This window comes from Emys orbicularis, chromosome 11 (genome assembly GCF_028017835.1).
Source record: "Emys orbicularis isolate rEmyOrb1 chromosome 11, rEmyOrb1.hap1, whole genome shotgun sequence".
Classification (NCBI taxonomy): Eukaryota; Metazoa; Chordata; order Testudines; family Emydidae; genus Emys; species Emys orbicularis.
Window position 1 is genome coordinate 52525874 of NC_088693.1, and position 21652 is coordinate 52547525.

Here is a 21652-nt window from a genome sequence, read left to right on the forward strand (position 1 = left end):
TGTAGTTTGCCCAGTCTTAGACCAGGCCCTGGGCTATGGAACTCAGATACAGAGTATCCACCATGCTTACCCAGAAGCTTCGACCGGGTTCAGCACCTGCGGTTCTTCGCTTTGGGTTAGTGGAGTGACCAGACAGCCTTCTTAAACCCAAGTATTCTTTAATCTTAAAAATAAGAACAAAACATCCAGAGAGAATTTTTAAAACTACAGTCTACCCACCTGTCTATTGCCCATAGGCTTACCATCCTCTGATGGCAGGTGGGTCATGCTACTTCAGACACCTCTGCAGGAGTGTGTGTCAGTCTGAACAGCTCCTCAGCAACCATCACAATAGCTACCCCCTTAGAGACAGAGGGAGTTGTCTTTTATCCAGCCAGAGATCCTTTGCATTCTCTGGTTTCCCAGCCTTGGCCCTGCATAGCAAAACAAGTTCTAGAACATGGTTGGAGTCAGGAGGTAGAATATTCACTTTTACTGGCTTGGGCATTGTCTCTTGGTAGCGCTGAAGTGTTTGATGGGAAGAGGAAGTGGGAGGCAGTTTATCTTGAGCCATTATTTTGCTTCCAGCGTGCTTTTCTTACACACTCCCCCCACTAAACCAAACCAAACATTCATACAGTAACCACCCAAATAACCAGTTCACATTCAGTATGCACAAAATATTACAGAGCAGACCCACGTCCATCACGCCATACTTGTGTGCACAGAGATAGGGCCTACAGAAGATGAGCTGCATTTCTCAAGGATGGTAGAAGGTGTATTAGTGAGGAACCTCTCTTATCTGCACATGCTTCATTTGTTCCTTGATATATGTTAGGATTATTTGTGAGGGGGGTGGGGGGAAGAAAACTAGGAAATTTCTCCTCTGACATTTCATTAATGTGAGGATAAAATTACAGGCATGTACTAGTGGTTTGAGAGCATGTTACCATATAAGAATATTAGGGTAAAAATCCCTCCAAATGTCAGAAACCCAGGAAATACAGCGTTAAGGTGGCACTTTGTCTGTCTGTCTGTCTTTTGATGCTAGGAAGCCCAGATGTCCCAATTTTATAGGGACGGTCCTGATACTTGGGGCTTTGCCTTGTATAGGTGCCTATTACCTCCCACCCCCCGTCCTGATTTTTCACACTTGCTGTCTGGTTACCCTATTTGATGCTGACTTTTTAATTAGCTGTAACCCTTCCTTACTCTCTGTGACAGAATGCAGGAAGCGAACAGGTGAGCCTGCACTTTGAACGGCAGATGTTAATTCGTTTCCCTTCAGAAAGCTGATGGAAGTAATTTGATAATCTGGCTGTCTGGGTTAAGGAGCGAATTAGCCCAAGGCTGATAAGGAGGCAGGGAGGAAGTCTCATGGGGAGAGAAGAGAGAGGGGCCGTGGGCTAGTTGAGCTCAGTTACAGGGAGGCCTCAAGGGAGGGGACATCTCTGTTCCCCATAGATCCTGCGGAGAGGACAAAAAAGCACTGTTAGTGCTGTAAATAAGATGGTTGCCTGGAGTTCGTTGTGGAAATGGTGGAGGGAACTTAGAAGGATATGGCAAAGGCACAACCACTGGAGTCCATGCTGTTTCCTCTCCCTTTTTTTTTTCATTTCATAAATGCCATAAAGTGTTAACTGAGTAATTTTTAAGTGCCCCAAAATTTGCTAAGCACTTTAAAAATAAGTAAATACATGGTTCTCGCCATGCAGAACTTTTAATGTAATTCCATATAATTAACCTAAGGTCCAGTACAATGATGTGTATTTTTACATTCTATTTCTACTTAACTAATGACAAACATTCTGGCCAAAACACACTTTTAGTGTTTCCATTTAAAGTTTTTCATCCATTGTTGCTCGTTCATATTGAGTGAAGAAGTTTCTTGGAACAGACTCTATCGAATCTGCATTTACTGTTCATGAAAACAATTCTTTATTTTTAAAAAAGTTATCAAACTTTTATTTTCAGTTGTGTTTAGATAGTGTTTTCTTTTGCATTGCTTGACTCTTCTTTGGCTTGACTGCCTTGCCACTTGCACTGTATGCTCCATTTTTAATTGTGAGTACTGTTCATAAAGCTATTTTTATAGGTATAAAATATATAATTTAAAAATATCTTCAGCTGTGTATTGTTGAAGCCAATCTAGATAATGCACTTGATCTATTTTGTCAATACTGACATTAGAGTCTGTCAGGATGGTCCTGAGGTTAGTAGAAATGTTACAGCAGAGAGAGAGTTTTGTGCTCTTGAGAAAATGTGTGAAATTAGAGCTTGTTTCACCTTGCCCAATATGTACCTTGTATAAGGACAACACTTTACTCTCACTCCAGTGCTTGGATCTACAACAGGTGGCAAAATGAAGAAGGTTTCAGTCCCGCTAGGTGCACATTGCCCATAACTCTCCTTGGCTCCAGTAATAGGAGATGAGGGTGCTTAGCTCACAGGGTTGAGCCCTAAATGACTAGTTTTCAGTAATTTCCCAAAGGTAGGCATGCTGTAACTCTCCCCAGCCCTTTGAGCATGTGGCTATGCATCTCTACATCCCCCTGCATTTTGCATTGCTTGGGTGATTCCTTTTATCTAGGTATTTAAATCATCCCTCATGGTAGTAGTTAGGGGGCTGTGGTGCATATTTGATTTTGTTTTTACACTGCCCTTTGGACTGTGATATTTTGAGTAGGAAATAATCCTGCTTAAATTCCTGATGCTTTTTGCCCAACAATTCCATTCCTTTGTCTAAGTTGACTGTCTCTCCCCAAGTTTTGTTTTGGATCTTTCTTGGTGCTCTTCTACACAGCTTACTTGTGCAGTCTACCTCCAAGGTCAGGTTTTATGTGTGTCACCGCCAGCTGACTTAAACATGTATGGTAGTTTTCAGAGTAGCAGCCGTGTTAGTCTGTATCCGCAAAAATAACAGGAGTACTTGTGGCACCTTAGAGACTAACAAATTTATTAGAGCATAAGAAGAAGTGGGTTGTAGCCCACGAAAGCTTATGCTCTAATAAATTTGTTAGTCTCTAAGGTGCCACAAGTACTCCTGTTATTTTTATGTATGGTAGTGTACTTAAAACCAGGCAAGTATACTTTCATCTAATATTTAGTTAGCCAGTGGCAACACACACACTTTGTGTTCTGTATTTTGCTTTGGGCTGCAGTACAGTCAGCAGATTAGTGTCTTTAGTCAGAGCATTTTAATCATCATGGGGGGAGTACTGTTTTGGTAAAATGTCTGACGTTGTATATTTCTTCAGCTGCATAGTGAAACAACGACTGCCTCCTCCAATTCTCTGGGGGGTTTTTTAGAGCCAACATCTCATCTACAAACCCAAATTTTCCATTTCCATCCAACTCCACAACAACCTGTGCTTGTGTGAAAAGTTGACAAACCAGGTAAAGCTGCTGTCTTTTTTTCTTCTGTTGGCTACATCAATATGACCTTAATTCTTGTCACCAAAGCAAATCACAGTTCCTGATATCTGGTAAATTGAGCTGGCCAAATTGAATGGACCAGAGCTGCTATTATCCTGTGCCATCTTCCATGCAACTGGGGGATAAAGAGATGTTTTATTACAGAGTTGCAGACGGCCATAATAGAATTGTGCTATGATGATCTGGCATTGCATTGTGATTATGTCAAAAGTGACGTCAGTGACTTAATTATGGAATTATTCCATGCTGTTACACTCCCCTACCCAAGCTGACATAACTTTTTGTCCTTCCTTTCACTCCTAGAAAAATAAAAAAATGAATTTAGTGTCTTTGAAAATGAGACTTCCCAATACTGGCTTTAAACAGGCATATTAGTTGCATTATTTCCTTACATAACTTTGCCAATCCTGTTTTGAACTGCAAAATTCTTTCTACTTCAGATCTTAACCTCTCAAGTCAATAGAAATGAATTGTCTGCATTGTGTGGTGGCTTGGCTGACGTTGATATTGGTGAACTAAGATAAGAGCACCACATGTATTAGTATATGACCTTGTCAGAATTTGAATTCCAGTTGCCAGAGGTGAAATGCTGGTGTATTATAATGCTGCTGCTCTGGATGATTGATTTTATTCCATAGCAACCTGGAAGCTCAAGTCAGATTGAAGCCCGATTGTACTAGGTGCTATGGAACACAAATGGTAAACTGTTTCCTATTAGGTTTTAAGACTGGATGCAACAAATGCGTGTAACAAACAGGAGGATTTAGGTAACTGTAGATGGTGAAACCAAGGTACAAGAGAATCTAAGGCCTTGTCCAAGCTCACAGAAGAAGTCTGTGGCAAAGCCAAGCATGAAATCCAGATCTCTTGACTGGATTCAGTGGTTTAATCATGAGACAAATCCCTTGGCTTTCAACTTAATATAAGAACACAGGGAAAATGAAGAGTATTTTTAATACTCTGGTTGCCACTGTATTTTCTCCCACTACTCCAGGAATTCTGTTTTCATTACTGGAATGTTACTACATTAACTGCATGCTCAAGGAATTAAGCCTTTTTTGGGGGAGGGGACTAATAGTAGAATTCTGGTGGGAACGAAGATTTTATGCGGTGGTCATCCTGGGTATGTGGAATCGGATCAACCACCACTAGCAAATAACTATTAGGTATCTTACTTGCTGTACGGTATTCATTTAAAGGGGGTGAGGGGAGGAAACTTTTTAGCTCATCTAAGCCATTTTTAGTCCAAAGCAATGATTTCTTGGCATGCTTAGTTTTTAAAATAGGCATAATGTGTATGTCCTTGTCTGTATATAGTTGCTTGACTTTTTGAAATATTGGTTATTTTAGGATTATATTGTCTGGTTTTGTACATGTTTGACAATGAACAGCTGACTTCTATTCCCAAAACACATGATTTAAGCAATGCTTAACTGTACAAGGCTGGTTCTAAATAAATGTTCTTTAAATATCTATTTTCAAAACTAAAAAAATCAAAGGTTTCTTTCTTCTACCTGTCCTTCCTTACCTTGGCATCCTAAAACTTTTCAAGGAACTCCAGCAGCTAAACTGCATAGTATTATAGTGGTGAAATAGCTTAAAGGGCTCCCTCCTCAGTTTCTTGAGGACCCTTGTTGATAATACAGTGTATATTCAGCTGAATTCCTTCAAGACCTGCCTACCTCTCTTTACTGCCTTTTGGCAACAGTTTTGCAGTGAGCTCTGTTGGCATTTGCAACCTTCTATAATTCTTTGAGACATGAGAGGAAACTTTAAATAATTCTGCAGTGAAGAATCTTACACCGGGAGTCTGTATATAAAGATTACAGAACAACATGCGCAAGGCCTGTTACTCTTGTGGATCACTTGGTTACTCTCAGCAAGGATCCATAGACTTACCGATTGGTGGGCTTCCCAACTTCTGTGTAAGCAGGGGGCAGAGTAGATACGGTGGAAGATTACTGTTTGCCTTTTATTGCAAGGCAACACAAACAGATTAGAGATGACCAGAAAACAGTCTTTCCCTCCTGTGAAAAACTTCGAAATCTTGTGTCTCTCCCCCACCCCGCCAAGATCCTGAATCAGAAGAAAGGGTTTAAAAAACAAAAAAAAAGTGAAACTTTTTTTGTGGGAGGGAAAGACTGAAAAGATTCTGTTTTAGGAGAATGGAATTTTTTTGATCTACTGCCTGTCTTCCAAGGAGGACTGCCATGAGACCAGGCACCCAGTGTGCCTATGTTCCCCAGTAGCTTGCTAGGTACGCTGCCTAGGAACTGGGGAGGAAGGTGGGTGACCTGGCAGTAAACCAGGCATGTTGGTCCTAAGTTTCAGTTGGCTTATCTACATGGGATGTTACTGCTCTGGAACTTTCCGGGTGCTGTAGCAGCGTCCATACGGGATGTTACTGCACGTCAAACTAGTGCACTGTAGATTCACGCTCTGGCTTGCTGTGCGGTAATGTCCTGTTTAGACAAGCCCGTTGAAATCAACACCTTCCCGCAGAACACTGATTTTTTTGATGAATTGGTATTTTCTGACCGGAACAATATTCTGTTGGTAAGTAATCTGATCAGCTCTAAAACAGATGAATATGGAGTTTATTTAGAAATAGTAAGTCTTACACACAATTAGTGAAGTATTATATCTCAGGGCAGCTGTAGTTGTATAATGAATTGTCAACGGTGGTTTCTACTGATTCATTCTGTAGGCAACAAGCATTGCAAAGATAAACTACAGGAGTCTCTAGAACATACACAGTGAAACTTCCTGTTTATCTAGGCAGTGTCATTTGTGCAACTCTATTTAAATGGGGCGAAAGATGCTGGCAGCCTTTATCACAGATTTACAACTTGACTATACAAATATGGTCTGTGGTGAAACTTGACATTCAAGATTTCTGCTTAAGGGTGAACTTTTTTTTGCCAAATGGTAAACATTTAATTTTTTTAATATGGGGGAAAGCATTGACTTGTTTTGGATGTCTCTGTATAGATCAAAAAACCCCACTGATTAAAAAAATCTAAATCTGGCACAAGAGCACAATTAAGGACAGTATCAGCCTGGGCATAAAGGCCAACGTATAAGGCCAGAGAGAAAGGGTGGTGTAGTGATTAGGGTACTATCCTGGGATGGGGGAGACCTAGGTTCAATTTCCTGCTCCACCACAGACTTTCAGTGTGACCCTGGGCAAGTCACTTATTTTCTCTGTGCCTCAGTTCCCATCTGTAAAAAGGAGATAATAGTATTTCCTTATTTCATAGGATAAATGCATTAAAGATTGCGAGGCACTACAATACAGCAGTGATGGATGGATTGGGGGAGGTGGGGGGAGCATATAAGTACTATAGATGGAAAGATATTAAAAAGTGACTGATTTTGGTTGCATCAGCTTTTCGGTATTCAACCGGTGATGCTTGGTTTTTGGATGGTGTGTGATCAGCACTTTTTAAAATTAGGCCCATTTCAGTGTTAAGGTGGAGCACCCAAAATCCCTCATCATTCTTTAAAATCTTGGCCTGAAATCTTTTGCCTCTCTTTTTTTTGCCACTAATACTGATATTTATATATAGTATTTTTATTGTTCTTGAATGGTGAATATCAAGGGTGACACCCACTACCTGGAGTATGTATATTCTGTGATTCTGCATTCATTAAATTTGCTGTGGAATCCACCACTTGCTGGATAATTATGTCCCATAATGTAATTTTATTGTTGTTTAAATTGTGTCTAATCTTCATGGCTGTGAAGAATACTAGAAACTTGAGTTTCGGTGCATGCTGAAGCAGTATGTTCTTGTTGAGTCTGAGATATGTTTTGCAGAATTTCCAGTCTGCCACACCAATACATCAGAATCCAGTGATCTTGCAGTAGTATTTAGGTGCAGATTGCTGTGCACTACATGAATGGGAGCCCTGATCTTCTGTCCAGGTGCTGTAGTTATATTGTATCATGCTATGTTAAGAGTGCTGCAATAAACAAACCAGTGTGAGATGAGAATGAACTGTCCCTACTTTTCCTCTCAGAGTCTCCCTGGATGACTGCAATTACACATAGAATTCGCACAATAAAAGCTATACCTCAGGCTTGAAGTGAAAAACTACAGAAGAATTCTCACTTATTTGTATCCTGACTTGACAAACCTCCCCATTTATAGCAGGTTGCTGTAGCTTTTAAGCTCCTATGAGGCTTATGAGGCTACCTGTACATTACGAGCTAGGGGTGAGATTCCTCTTCTCCATATACACATACTTGTACTAGCTTTCATCAAGCTACCGTGAGTATAAATATCAGGGTAGCGGCAGTGGAGATATATGGCTGAATAACGCAGGGTACCAGCCTGCCTGAAACCAGTGGGTATGTACTCGGCTTGGCTTTGCCATGCCTTCACTGCCACGACCTGTGGTACCATGGCTACATCACTATTTATACTTGTGGTAGCTTGATGAAAGCTAGCATGAGTATGTGTACACGAGCAGGAGAATCACACCCCTAGTTCCTAGTGTAGACATAGCGCAAGGGTTTGAAGCTAAGCTCTTTCACAGCTATAGGAGTGCCATAGGTCTGTAGCTCTGCTGATGCACAATTTTGCTGTAGACCAGTGGTCGGCAACGTTCGGCACGCGGCTCGCCAGGGTAAGCACCCTGGCGGGCCGGGCCAGTTTTATTTACCTGCTGACGCGGCAGGTCCCGGGCCAATGGGGGCGGCGAGAAGCCGTGGCCAGCACATCGCTCACCCGCGCCGCTTCTTGCCGCCCCCATTGGCCCGGGACAGCGAACCGCGGCCAGTGGGGGCCGCGATCGGCCGAACCTGCCACGTCAGCAGGTAAATAAAACTGGCCCGGCCCGCCAGGGTGCTTACCCTGGCGAGCCGCGTGCCGAACGTTGTCGACCCCTGCTGTAGACTTTAGTCCCGAGGAGAGTTTAAAGCTCTTGAGGAGTTTCAGTGTATGGTTAGGTTAAGGGCTCCTCAGGACTGGACTCCCAGAGTTTCTGATTTCCGGTCTCCTTTTCAAACTGAATTGGTGTCACCAGGGCTGGCTCTAACTTTTTTGCCACCCCAAGCAAAAAAAAAAAAAAAAAGTGCCGCCCCGCCGTAACCCCCCCCCCCGAAATACCCCCTCCCGAGCACTGCCCCGCCACCCCCCCCCCCCGCAGCGCCACGCCATGCTGCGGAAACGAAAACAACCCCCCCCCGAGCGCCACCCGGCTGAAACAAAAACAACAACAACAAAAACCTCGAGCGCTGCCCCGCCGAACCAAAAAAACCGATAATCTGGCTTCTGCCATGTGCTATGTCATTTAAGCAGTATTAACATTGGAAATATTGGTAAGTAGCTGATCTGAAACACTTAGTGGAAAACTTTTGATACTCTGATCTTTAAATAATGTTTGTGCAGCTTTAGTGTTTGTTTGTTCCCTGGACAGAACATCATAAAGTATTAATGAACAATGAGTAATTTCTGTTTTGTACATCATGTAACAAAGTGCTCATTGTTTTATGCCATCTTCACTTTATATGCACTTGCATATATAATGGAGAAATTTGCTAACCGATGCACCTTATAAGTGAGGCTCTCTATTTAAAGGGGGGTGGGGGGAAGAGTTAAATAATTACTTTCAGGTTGGCTTATTGGTCTGAAAAATTAAACTAAATTGTCTTGTTTTCTGTTTTAAATATTGAAGACTAGTTGGAATTGTGTAATATTTAAAAATTGTGTAGGAAAATACATAGAACTATTTCATTTTGATTTTATATAAACACACCCTTCCCTTATGCAGCACAGCAGAGCCCTGATAATTCTTTCAAAAATTAATCCCCACTTAAAGTAGGAGCAGTCTGCCGGTATAATGTAGAAGGAGCTGCTTAAAGAGTCTGTCAGTATTGTTGTTTTTATTCCTTTTATCTCTGTAGAACCTAAGAGCCCTTAACTGAGAGAGATTTTGAGAGGCTTTTAGTGTATAAATGAATGTTTTGAATGTATTCATTGTAAAAAAGTTGTTGTTTTTCTCAGCAAATGTTTTCCTGACACATAGAACTGATGAATTAAATATAACAGCAAAAATTGATTTTTTTTAAAGGATTTTTTTTTAAGGTCATAATAAAATCTCATTTTTGAGTATTAAAACACTGTATTCTGCATTATTTTTCTCCTACAGACATACATTGGCAGTGTGGTTGTATCAATAAACCCATATAGACCTCTACCCATTTATTCACCAGAGAAAGTTGAAGAATACAGGAACAGAAACTTTTATGAACTCAGTCCTCACATGTAAGTATAATGCAGAAGCTTTAGGTTTCCGTTCTACTTTGAAACAGATGGGGCCAGCTGTCTTCCTTATGTCATAGAAGATGATGTTTTTTATCTGCTCAGGATTTTATGAGCTCTAAGTATGCAAAGTTTAATTGTAGATTTTTATTTTAAACGAAAAGTTGAAATATTTACTTTAGTGCCTATTTCTTCATTTCATATTTAGGTTCTTAAATGCGATATGGGGGAAAGTTTCTTTCTGGTAATTGTTCAATGGTAACCTCTATTACAACATTGTAAAACAAATAAAACTGCAGAGGCCCCTAAATGTTAAATATTTTCCAGTAATAAGTTAACTTAATACTATTAATGTACAATAGAAGCACTTAAAGTTCTATTGTGTGGAGAGATTAGCAGTTTTACCAGTACTCCTTGTTTTGAGTGTAGCAAATGTCACTTAGAGCAGGGGGAGCTTTCAAAATGGAATAAACTTTGTATAACCACTCATGTCAGTAATTCAAGTAAACTATTTACTTTCATGAGTCTCTGCAGGATTGAGCCTGTATTTTGGAAAATGACACACATCTGTGGCCAAAAAGAGGTGAGGCGAGGGAAAGAAATATCCAAGGCATAGACATAAATATCGTAAGGCTTTAATTTGACGTTGTTTAGAGCTTTAACTTAATCTTAAAATTTTCTCTCTGAAGTTAAAATCAGAGACAAGATTTGGGGTTTTGGTTTTTTCATCTATGTGTAAGTATGTGAAAGGTAGAATTAAAATCTTACTAGAACATTTCAATTGTCACACATTTTCCTTCTTTTTATATAACTGAAACATTAAGGCTAAAATATAACATTTGAAAGTATGGAAATGAGTAGTTATAGGTCCGTTTTATTTTGGTTTGCATTCACCTTCTGTATTCCTTGGTGGAAGGTGCAGTGGGGTTTAAGGCCTTGTCTGTATTGTATAGCTTTATTGTGTTTCAATGTGATTATGAAGAAATAAGTTAGCTGGTGCAGATCTGACTAGTCCTTATCAATTAAGACACACCGTGTTCGGCATCCCACAATTAAATGTGGTTAAATCCTGCACCCGTACTCTTATGTGCTGGGACAAGGATTTAATGCCAGTTAGCAGACATTATATAGAACACAATTTATCCTGGTCAGCAAGATGTCAGCAGCTAGCTTGTTTATTAAATCTTAAAACAAGAAAAATATTGTCATGTGAACGAGGTTAATAACTCAGCTCCTTCCCCCTTCAGTTCTTGACAAAAGTGAGGTAGATGAGATTTCAGCCTATTGTGATATCGTTACTAGAGCTGATCAATTTGCAGTTTGATACTCCAGGGGGGCTGCTGGGTGCTCAGTGCTTTTGAAAATCAGGCCACTCTGGGTGCCTAAATATGAACTTAAACAAAACTTAGGCACCTTATTTTGAAAATCTTGGTTTTGGTTTTTAGAACATATTTTAAGACATTGACATGGAAAATATGCTGTATACTGTTTTGTTCTGAAGTGATAAAGACCATTCATGTTTATTTGACATGCAAACTAACCTAATAATCGAATCAAATATCCTGCTGTCAGTTTGGAACCTCCTTGGACCTGAACTGTTTGACTGACTAAGGCCATGTCTACACTATGGGGACTATAGTGGCCTAGCATAACAGGGATAGAAGGGTGTTTTTTGTCTCTGTGGGAACACCACCTCCCCAAGCGATGGAAACTAGGTCAACACAAGTATTCTTCCATCGGCCTAGCTGTGTCTACACTGGGGATTAAGTTGGGATAGCTACGGTGCTCAGCGTGGATTTTTCACGCCCCTTAGTGCCATTTCTGTGTTGTTTTTATGCCCTTGAGTGCCATTGCGATGTTAAATTTTAAGTGTAGACCAGGTCTAAGTTTACAAACTTTGGAACAGTTGCATGCCAACAGAGCTTCTAACTCTGTCAATCCTTTGAGCTGAGGCATGGTGAAGGGAATAACTTTTCAAGCTTACTCTGCATTCTGAAAAATAGGACTATGTATTAGGTCCTATTTAGAACTCAGGAATATAATATATTTCAGCCCCATCTGTTCTTGGGAGATAGCTTTACACAAATAGGTTTTATTTAAAACAAACAAAGAACAAAAAACCCACTACTTCCTGAAAGCCCACTATCTCTGCAATGCCTAATCAAGTCAATCTCAAATGTATGCAGAAGTTCTATCCTGGTTAGAGAAATGCTCACCGGTGAACTTTCAGAAGTTTCAGGATAATAGGGCGGTTATGAATGGTTTAAAATGGAAAATACAGAAGGGAATAGTAACTTGAAACACTGACAAGAAAATATTGGTAAATTATATTCATTGTGAAAAGGCATAATCAAATGGTCAACTGTTGACTCAGGGCAATAATTTCTGGAATTTAAACACTTTAAATCCACTTACTAGCAATAGACTGAGGTGAAAGAGCATTGAACATGAGCTAATGCCAGGGGAATCTTAATTGTGTAATGTTAAGATGATTTTCATTCCAAGTTTTGATGCAGTGCCAACTAATGACAAGTAAAATCATAATTTGCCTTGAACAGATGATGTGTGTCCAAATATTTGCCTCGCTTGTTTCCTCTCCTATATAAAAATTACATTTTGCAACTCATGTTAGACAATTTTTTACCAGAGTGTCATTGAGGATTATACTGAAAATTGTCTATGCTGCATAGCAGATGGTTTCTTTTCAAACTGAGGAAACCCCAAATATTTTACTAGCTTGTAGACACATTAGGTAGACATTGTCACGTTGTGCTTTGTACTGGTAGCCTGCTTGTCATGAGAACTGAATATGTTCTTCCTTTTAAATATGGTGATTGTATTGTAATGAGAACTGTAAAACGCTGTCATAATTTGTTAAAATGGTGCAGTTCTGACCAGCTTTATGGAGTCCATTTTGGAATTGTAGACACAAAGAATAAATGTTTAAATGTAAGGTTAACTATTGTTAATATCTTTGTCTTTTGTTCAGGCCACTCTTTGTTCTTAAACAACGTTTCCTCCCTATAATGTATTGTCATTTAAACATGGCTAGGGTTCCAGGGCTTTTGGCAGATCAAATACAAGCATTCACTGTACATGGAACTGATACTTAAATATTGATATACAGTGGAAACAAGATCAGCTTGTAGGATGTTGTGCTGCTGCTGCTACTGTTGTATCAAGGAATAAGCTAGGCACAACACAGAAGAAACAAGAAGACCATTGCTAGGTGCTCACATACCACAGTGGTGGGTGCAGAGTGAGAATTTAAGGACAGCAGAACAACACAGTTTCTCTCTCAAAGAGTTTGCAGTCTCATTTTAAAGTTGATTCCAGTTTAAAAGTAACTGACAACTTTTAAAGGAAATGGTTTTTAGGCAGAGAATGGGCAGATTCCATACTAATTTCCATATGTAATTTGGCAGATATCCCTCAGTCTTCAGGTGTTTTTTCAGTCCTGGAACTCTGAGGAGGAGACACTGTCCGGAAGGTTTCAGTGTGTGATATTTCTTCTAATGTGAACAAATACTGATTAGTTGAGACCTACAGAGTCGTTTTCCTTTGCTATTTAAAAGATGATTGAATTGTGGCTTCATGGATTAACCCACTGCACAATTTAATTGCACTCTTTTGGAAAAGATTTTGCAGCCTCTGTTTGATTCAGTTCAATTTCAGCAAAGTTCCTCTGGAAACTATAGAGATACGTTTATGAAAGATTGTGATTTGGAGATGCTCCCTTGTAAGGGACTATGTTGTGAGTGTGGGAGGGAGGGGTTGGGAACACCGCATGGCTGTGTACAGCAGATTACCAAAGAAGCTCTCCAGTTTGTTTGATTAAAGTTTTATTCCTTTCTCATTCACTGATTTGTTTAATGAACCCCAAGATTGTTACATGGTGTCAGAAGTGCTGAATGAGAAGGAAACTGCAGTCGTTTTGAAGTTAACTCTTGTGTTTGCAACTGAAAGCAGAGACAAAGGGAGGCACTAGAGAAGCACATGGAGGACGCACAGAGGCTTTTGCATGTATTTGGTGAGCACAGTAGTTGCTTTACTAGCCAAAAATGGATGTGTTGCAACCTCCATCCAGTCTGCAATTATCAGGCAGTGTTGTAGAGAACTGGAAAAAAATTCAGACAGAGATTTGAATTGTATATAGCAACCACAGGGGCAGAGTTGAAAAATTATGAAGTGAAATCATCTGTCTTTTTGCATGTTGTTGGGGAAGAAGCATTGGATATTCATAACAACTTTAAGTTTGAGGAAGGTGAAAACATGAAGTTAAGTAAAATATTGACTAAATTTGAGAACTATTTCATGCCTAAAAGCAACAAAACCTTTGAGAGATGCACATTTTTTACATGCATGCAAAAAACTGATGACACCGTAGGGCAATATGTCACAGAATTAAGGAAACTCAGTAAAACCTGTGACTTTGGTGAGCTGACAGAGTCTCTGGTCAGAGAGAGAATCATTTGTGTCATTAAAGACAATGCGTTAGAGAGACTGCTGTGTGAAAGAGACTTAACTTTTAGAAAAAGCTCTCCAAATATGCAGGGCTGCAGAAACTGTGAAAGTACAAGCTAAAGAGCTGGATTCACCATAAGGGTTTATCCGTGTACTGAGTACAAAAGAATATAGCCAGAATAGGTCAAATTAAAGAGTGGAACCACTCGTTATGAAAACCACTGCTGGGGGAAGACTGGGTACAGACAATCATGTAGAAGGTGTGGATCGCAGCCTGGCCCCGAACAGTGTGATACCTTTGGGAAACACTGTCATAAATGAAGGAAAAATAATTATTTTGCAAAATGCGGCAGATCCCAAATGCAGAAAAGTCAAGTGTATTCAGTTAAAGACAATCTGGTTGAGGAGTTTTTCATAGACGTACTGGCATCTAGCAAGCCTGATGAGAGGGACTGGATACTGCCTATCACAGTGAACAGTTATTCCACTGAAACTGGACATAGGAGCTCATGTTAATATTCTGTCTGAACAAGATTGAGACTGAAAATAAGACCAAAACCAGGGCTAACAAAAATAAAAGTAACTGGTTATTCTGGAACAAATATACCAGTGAAGGGGAGGTGCATTGTTAACATCAACCATAAAAACACCATGAACAGGCTCTCATTCATTGTAGTGCCAAAAGAAGTGACACCAGTTTTAGGCCTGACTGTATGCGATAAACTCAGTCTGGTAAAATGGGTGCTCTCACTACATGATCATACTGAACCTGGCTATGAGGCACTCTTTAAGGAATATCACGACCTGTTTCAAGGGTTGGGTTGCTTGCAGAGTGAACATATAATCCAGATAAACAAGCAGGTCCCTCCAGTTATCCAGCCATGTAGATAGGTGCTATTTACACTTCATGATAAACTCAAGGCTGAACTTGCAAGTATGGAAGCAACGCAAGTAATACAAAAAATTGAGGAGCCAACAGAATGGGTGAGCTACCTCATCGTTGTGGAGAAAAGTAACAACCAGCTACACATATGCTTAGATTCCAGCGACCTCAACAAGGCTATAAAAAGAGAACATTTCAAACTACCAACCAGAGTAGAGATTGTGGCTCAATTTGCCAATGCTCAATATTTCAGTAAATTAGATGCATCCTCAGGTTTTTGGCAGCTAAAATTAACTTAAGAAAGCTCAAAACTATGCACATTTAATATCTCATTTGGAAGATACAGATTCTTACACTTACCCTTCGGCATAGTTTCAGCACCAGGAGACTAAGAGGAGACTAAGGGGGGATACGATAGAGGTATATAGAGTGGTGTGGAGAAAGTGAATAAGAAAAAGTTATTTACTTGTTCCCATAATATAAGAACTAGGGGCCACCAAATGAAATTAATGGGCAGCAGGTTTAAAACAAATAAAAGGAAGAAGTTCTTAACACAGCGCACAGTCAACCTGTGGAACTCCTTGCCTGAGGAGGTTGTGAAAGCTAGGACTATAACAGGGTTTAAAAGAGAACTAGATAAATTCATGGAGGTTAAGTCCAGTAATGGCTATTAGCCAGGATGGGTAAGGAATAGTGTCCCTAGCCTCTGTTTTTCAGAGGGTGGAGATGGATGGCAGGAGAGAGATCACTTGATCATTACCTGTTAGGTTCACTCCCTCTGGGGCACCTGGCATTGGCCACTGTCAGCAGACAGGATACTGGGCTGGATGGACCTTTGGTCTGACCCAGTATGACCATTCTTATGTTCACCAGAAGTGTACCACAAAACCACACATATGATGTATGAACATATTAATGGTATTGACACCTCAATGGATTATCATCTGGGGCTCAATGAAAGAGGAGCATGATTGTGGACTTTGGAAGTCCTGAATGCAACTAGAGCTTCAAACCATAAACTAAATAGGGAGAAATGTGTTTTAGGGATTACAAAACTGACTTTTCAGGGGACATTATTTCCAACGAAGGTATAAAACCTGATAAGATTTCAGCCATTGAAATGAAGCCATGTCCCCAGTCAAAGAAAGGTGTCCAATGGTTCCTGGGAATGTTTAATTATCTTAGATTTGGTATGAATTTTCCATCTACCAAAGCAGCAGCGTTAAGAAAACTCCTAGAAAATAAAAGTGAATGGTATTGGGGTGCAGAACAGGAGGAATCATGGGAAGGTTTAAAACAACAACTGATACAAGAACCATGTTGAAATTCTATGCACCAGGAAGGCACTTTAAAATTTCAGCAGATGCTTAACAGTCTGGGTTAGGTGCAGTGATTTTACAGAAGTATGAGGATTGTTGCATCCAAATCACTGACTGAGGCACAAACCAGATATGCATAGATCGAAAAGGAGCTTGTAGGAATATTGTTTGCCTGTGAGAGATTCAACAGTGTGCCCTTGTTGCCAAGAAGGCTAACGGCATTTTGGGCTGTATAAGTAGGAGCACTGCCAGCAGATGGAGGCATGTGATTACTCCCCTCTATTCGGCATTGGTGAGGCCTCACCTGGAGTACTGTGTCCAGTTTTGGGCCTCACATACAAGAAGGATGTGGAAAAATTGGAAAGAGGCCAGCAGAGGGCAACAAAAATGATCAGGGGCTGGAGCACATAATTTATGAGGAGAGGCTAAGGGAACTGGGATTATTTAGTCTGCAGAAGAGGAGGAGGAGGGGGGATTTGATAGCTGCTTTCAACTACCTGAAGAAGGTTCCAAAGAGGATGGATCTAGACTGTTCTCAGTGGTACCAGATGACAGAACAAGGAGTAATGGTCTCAAGTTGCAGTGGGGGAGGTGTTGGTTGGATATTAGGAAAAACTTTTTCATTACGAAGGTGGTGAAGCACTGGAATGGGTTACCTAGGGAGGTGGTGGAATCTCCTTCCTTAGAGGTTTTTAAGGTCAGGCTTGACAAAGCCCTGGCTGGGATGATTTAGTTGGGGATTGGTCCTGCTTTGAACAGGGGATTGGACTAGATGACCTCCTGAGGTCCCTTCCAACCCTGATATTCTATGATTCAATCAGTATATTTATGGAACAACAGTGGAAGTTGAAACAGACCACAAGGCCCAGGTAGCATTATTTAGCAAACTGCTAAATGATTGTAGCTTAAGGATTCAAAGAGTGATGATAAAGCTGCAAAAGTATGATTTGGTTGTGACCTACACACCCAGTAAATTCATGTTCATTGCAGATGTATTTTCCAGAGCAGTGACTCCCACGAAACCAGAGAAGACTTTAGACACAAAGATACAAGCCTAGGTAGATCTGATTGTAAAGTCAATTCCCATAGTCAACAGGAAACTATAACAAATAAGAAAGGGAACAGAGAAAGATGAATTGTTGGGAATCCTTAAAGAAGTAATAATTCACTGGTCTACAATTTTTGAGAAGTCGTCTGCTTCAGAGATAAAATGTGCTATTTATTATGTATTTTGATGTGCTGAATTCAAATATGACAATTAAAACAACTGATTGGCTACTGTTTCTAAGATATTTAAGTTTTTACATTTTATGTCTATGTATATTGTGTAGATAGTAGAGTTTTAATCATAAATTGTAAACCTAGGTCTTTTCATGTGTTTATGGTTGCTTTACCTGATAATATTTCACCTGTCCTGTTTATGTAACACTTTAAAAATCAGCAAAAGGGTTATATAAATAAAATTTATTATGAAACAAAAGGCAAAAAACTATTCTGTACATAGTTTAGTCCTATTCAGTGTCTACTCGGCGCTTCTTGGCTTGTCTCTTGTATTCATTAAATGGAGCATCTCTTGTCACTGTCCAGCAATAGTCTGCAAGCATTGATGGGCTCCATTTGCCCTGATAGCGTTTCTCCATTGTTGCAATGTCCTGGTGAAATCGCTCGCCATGCTCGTCGCTCACTGCTCCGCAGTTCGGTGGAAAAAAATCTAGATGAGAGTGCAAAAAATGTATCTTTAGTGACATGTTGCAACCAAGGCTTTTGTATGGCTTGAGGAGGTTTTCCACCAACAACCTGTAGTTGTCTGCCTTGTTGTTTCCGAGAAAATTTATTGCCACTAACTGGAAGGCTTTCCGTGCCGTCTTTTCCTTGCCACGCAGTGCATGGTCAAATGCATCATCTCAAAGAAGTTCACGAATCTGAGGACCAACAAAGACACCTTCCTTTATCTTAGCTTCACTTAACCTTGGAAATTTTCCACAGAGGTACTTGAAAGCTGCTTGTGTTTTGTCTATGGCCTTGACAAAGTTCTTCATCAGACCAAGCTTGATGTGTAAGGGTGGTAACAAAATCTTCCTTGATTCAACAAGTGGTGGATGCTGAACACTTTTCCTCCCAGGCTCCAGTGACTGTTGGAGTGGCCAATCTTTCTTGATGTAGTGGGAATCTCTTGCACAACTATCCCATTCGCAGAGAAAACAGCAGTACTTTGTGTATCCAGTCTGCAGACCAAGCAAGAGAGCAACAACCTTCAAATCACCACAAAGCTGCCACTGATGTTGGTCATAGTTTATGCACCTCAAAAGTTGTTTCATGTTGTCATAGGTTTCCTTCATATGGACTGCATGACCAACTGGAATTGATAGCAAAAGATTGCCATTATGCAGTAAAGCAGCTTTAAGACTCGTCTTCGATGAATCAATGAACAGTCTCCACTCATCTGGATCGTGAACGATGTTGAGGGCTGCCATCACACCATCGATGTTGTTGCAGGCTACAAGCTCACCTTCCATGAAGAAGAACGGGACAAGATCCTTTTGACGGTCACGGAACGTGGAAACCCTAACATCACCTGCCAGGAGATTCCACTGCTGTAGTCTGGAGCCCAACAGCTCTGCCTTACTCTTGGGTAGTTCCAAATCCCTGACAAGGTCATTCAGTTCACCTTGTGTTATGAGGTGTGGTTCAGAGGAGGAGGATGGGAGAAAATGTGGGTCCTGTGACATTGATGGTTCAGGACCAGAAGTTTCATCCTCTTCCTCTTCCTCGTCTGACTCAAGTGAGAATGATTCTGGTGCATCAGGAACCGGCAGTCCTTCTCCGTGGGGTACTGGGCGTATAGCTGATGGAATGTTTGGATAATGCACAGTCCACTTTTTCTTCTTTGACACACCTTTCCCAACTGGAGGCACCATGCAGAAGTAACAATTGCTGGTATGATCTGTTGGCTGTCTCCATATCATTGGCACTGCAAAAGGCATAGATTTCCTTTTCCTGTTCAACCACTGGCGAAGATTTGTTGCACAAGTGTTGCAGCATATGTGTGGGGCCCACCTCTTGTCCTGATCTCCAATTTTGCAGCCAAAATAAAGGTGATAGGCTTTCTTAACCATAGTGGTTATACTGCACTTTTGTGATGCAAAAGTCACTTCACCACAAACATAGCAGAAGTTATCTGCACTGTTCACACAAGTACGAGGCATCCCTGCTCACTTTGGCTGAACAGAAATGTGTCCCTTTGCAAAATCAAACACTGACAAATAAGAGAGCAGGACACTGTATGATTTCTAGAGCTGATATAGGGCAATTTGTTCAGCAGAGTGATGTAAGCTTCGTTATGATTGCATCATCCATGACTGCTAGGAATAACATGATGCAATTCATATCATGTATGACGCAATACCAGCTTCAGATTGCATCATTCATTGTTTTGCCTAAAAAGCAAGTACTGTCCAAACCCAGTCATAGATGTATTCATAGATCCAGTCAAAGATGTATTTTAGTCATTTCTGGTTTAAATTGAGATCCCTTCCCTTTATAACTCACTTATCCTCCGCCATTCCCAAGTCAAGGGTCATATATACTGACCCAATAGCATATCTTGAAAACTAGAGCCAATCAACAATTTTAAGCATCATTTTCGTTCTCAGTGACCCAGAATTAGTAAAGTTTGACTACATTTATTTCAGAAGCATTTTGGCTGTAGAGCAGTGTAATTAAAGGGTGGCCTGAAGAAATAAGCAGTTACTGTCCAAGTATAAGAGAATATTGGAACTGCAGACATGAACTTACTGTGATAGATGGGGTGATTTTTCAAGGGCAGTAAGGTTGTAATTCCAATGAGCCTCCGAAAAGAAATGCTACAGAAGATCATTTAGGAATAGAGAAGTGCAAACAAGGAGCACGAGAGGTCCTGTATTGGCCACGGATCAATCGTGACATCACTAATGTGGTAGGAAACTGCTTTTTATGCTTGAAATACAAGCCATGCCAACACGGAGAGCCATTGAGCCCTCATCCAGTTCCACAAAGGCCTTATGAAAATGTCGGCACTTATTTATTTACCTGGCAATCAAAGGATTATTTAATAGTCACAGATGATTATTCTCTGTATCCAGAAATTTGCACATTGCACAGTACTAATAGTAATTCAGTGATAGCCAGCTGAAAGGGAATCTTCTTCAGACATGGAATTCCAGATGAAGTCTTCCGCAATAATGGGCCACAATTTTCCGTGCAGATTTTAGGCAATTTGCCATAGATTGGGGTTTTCATCACAAAACATTAAGTCCAAATTACCCCTAATCAAATGGACTTGTGCAAAGGTCTATATGGACAGTAAAGAATCTTATGAAAAAGACAGTGACAATGGGGGTTATTTGTTTAAAGCTTTATTGGTTTACTCCAGTACAACTCTGGAGAATGGTTTTTCTCAAGCTCAGCTGTTAATGGAAGGAAGGATCACATGTAATTTACCAATTACCTGATGAAATCTCAGAAAAATGCAACCATACATTAGATGAAAAAAAATCCAAAATGGAAGCAGAAATATTATTTTGACAAAAGGGCCTGTGACCTTCCATCTCTTAACCCAGATGCCTGAGGAATCACACCTCTAATACTTGGGGCCAAAGAGATACCATTAAAGAACAGCTGCATCCAAGGTCTTATGTTGTCCAGACAGACCTTTCAATTCAACATAATTGAAAGGATCTACAAGTAATTGCAGTAAGTTCCAACACATTGACAGCTGATATGCATTCCCATCTGACTGATCCTTTATCATCAATGCACAAAGAAGAAACTGTCAAGGAACAAGAGAACACCTCAGGGCAGGTTTACACTAAAGGTTAAGTTGATCTAACTTACGTCACTCCTCTGAATGATGCAAGTTACAGCATCATTATATATATGTTAAATGTTAATCCTCCTTTTTTTTTTTTTTTTAAGAGGGAAGATGTAGAGATAGGTTTATGAAAGATTGTGATTTGGAGATGCTCCCTTATAAGGGACTGTGTTGTGAGTGTGGGAATTTGGACATGTGCCCTGATGGCAGGGGTTGGAACACCGTATGGCTGTGTGCAGCAGTTCACCAGAGACATTCTCCAGTTTATTTTATTAAAGTTTTATTCCTTTCTCATTCACTAATTTATTTAATGAACCCCAGGATCGTTACAGAAACCAGCCAGGGTTCCGACAAAACCTTTCCATTGGAAACCTGCCTGTTTTCCTGCCCACTTGCCTGCCCAACTCCTCAGGAGTCCAAGCTCCCTGGTCCAGGTCTCTGGGGCAGCTTGCCA

The 21652-nt window shown here is 40.4% G+C and overlaps 1 protein-coding gene across 4 annotated transcripts in view; it reads left to right on the plus strand.

Annotated features, from left to right (window-relative positions):
• The window catches only part of MYO1B (myosin IB), a 168014-nt gene that overhangs the window by 12034 nt on the left and 134328 nt on the right, over positions 1-21652 (plus strand). For all 4 annotated transcript variants that reach the window (XM_065413246.1, XM_065413248.1, XM_065413247.1 and 1 more), the window contains exon 2: positions 9571-9686. In XM_065413246.1, the coding sequence (XP_065269318.1) occupies positions 9571-9686 (116 nt within the window). The remainder of the gene's footprint in view (positions 1-9570; positions 9687-21652) is intronic.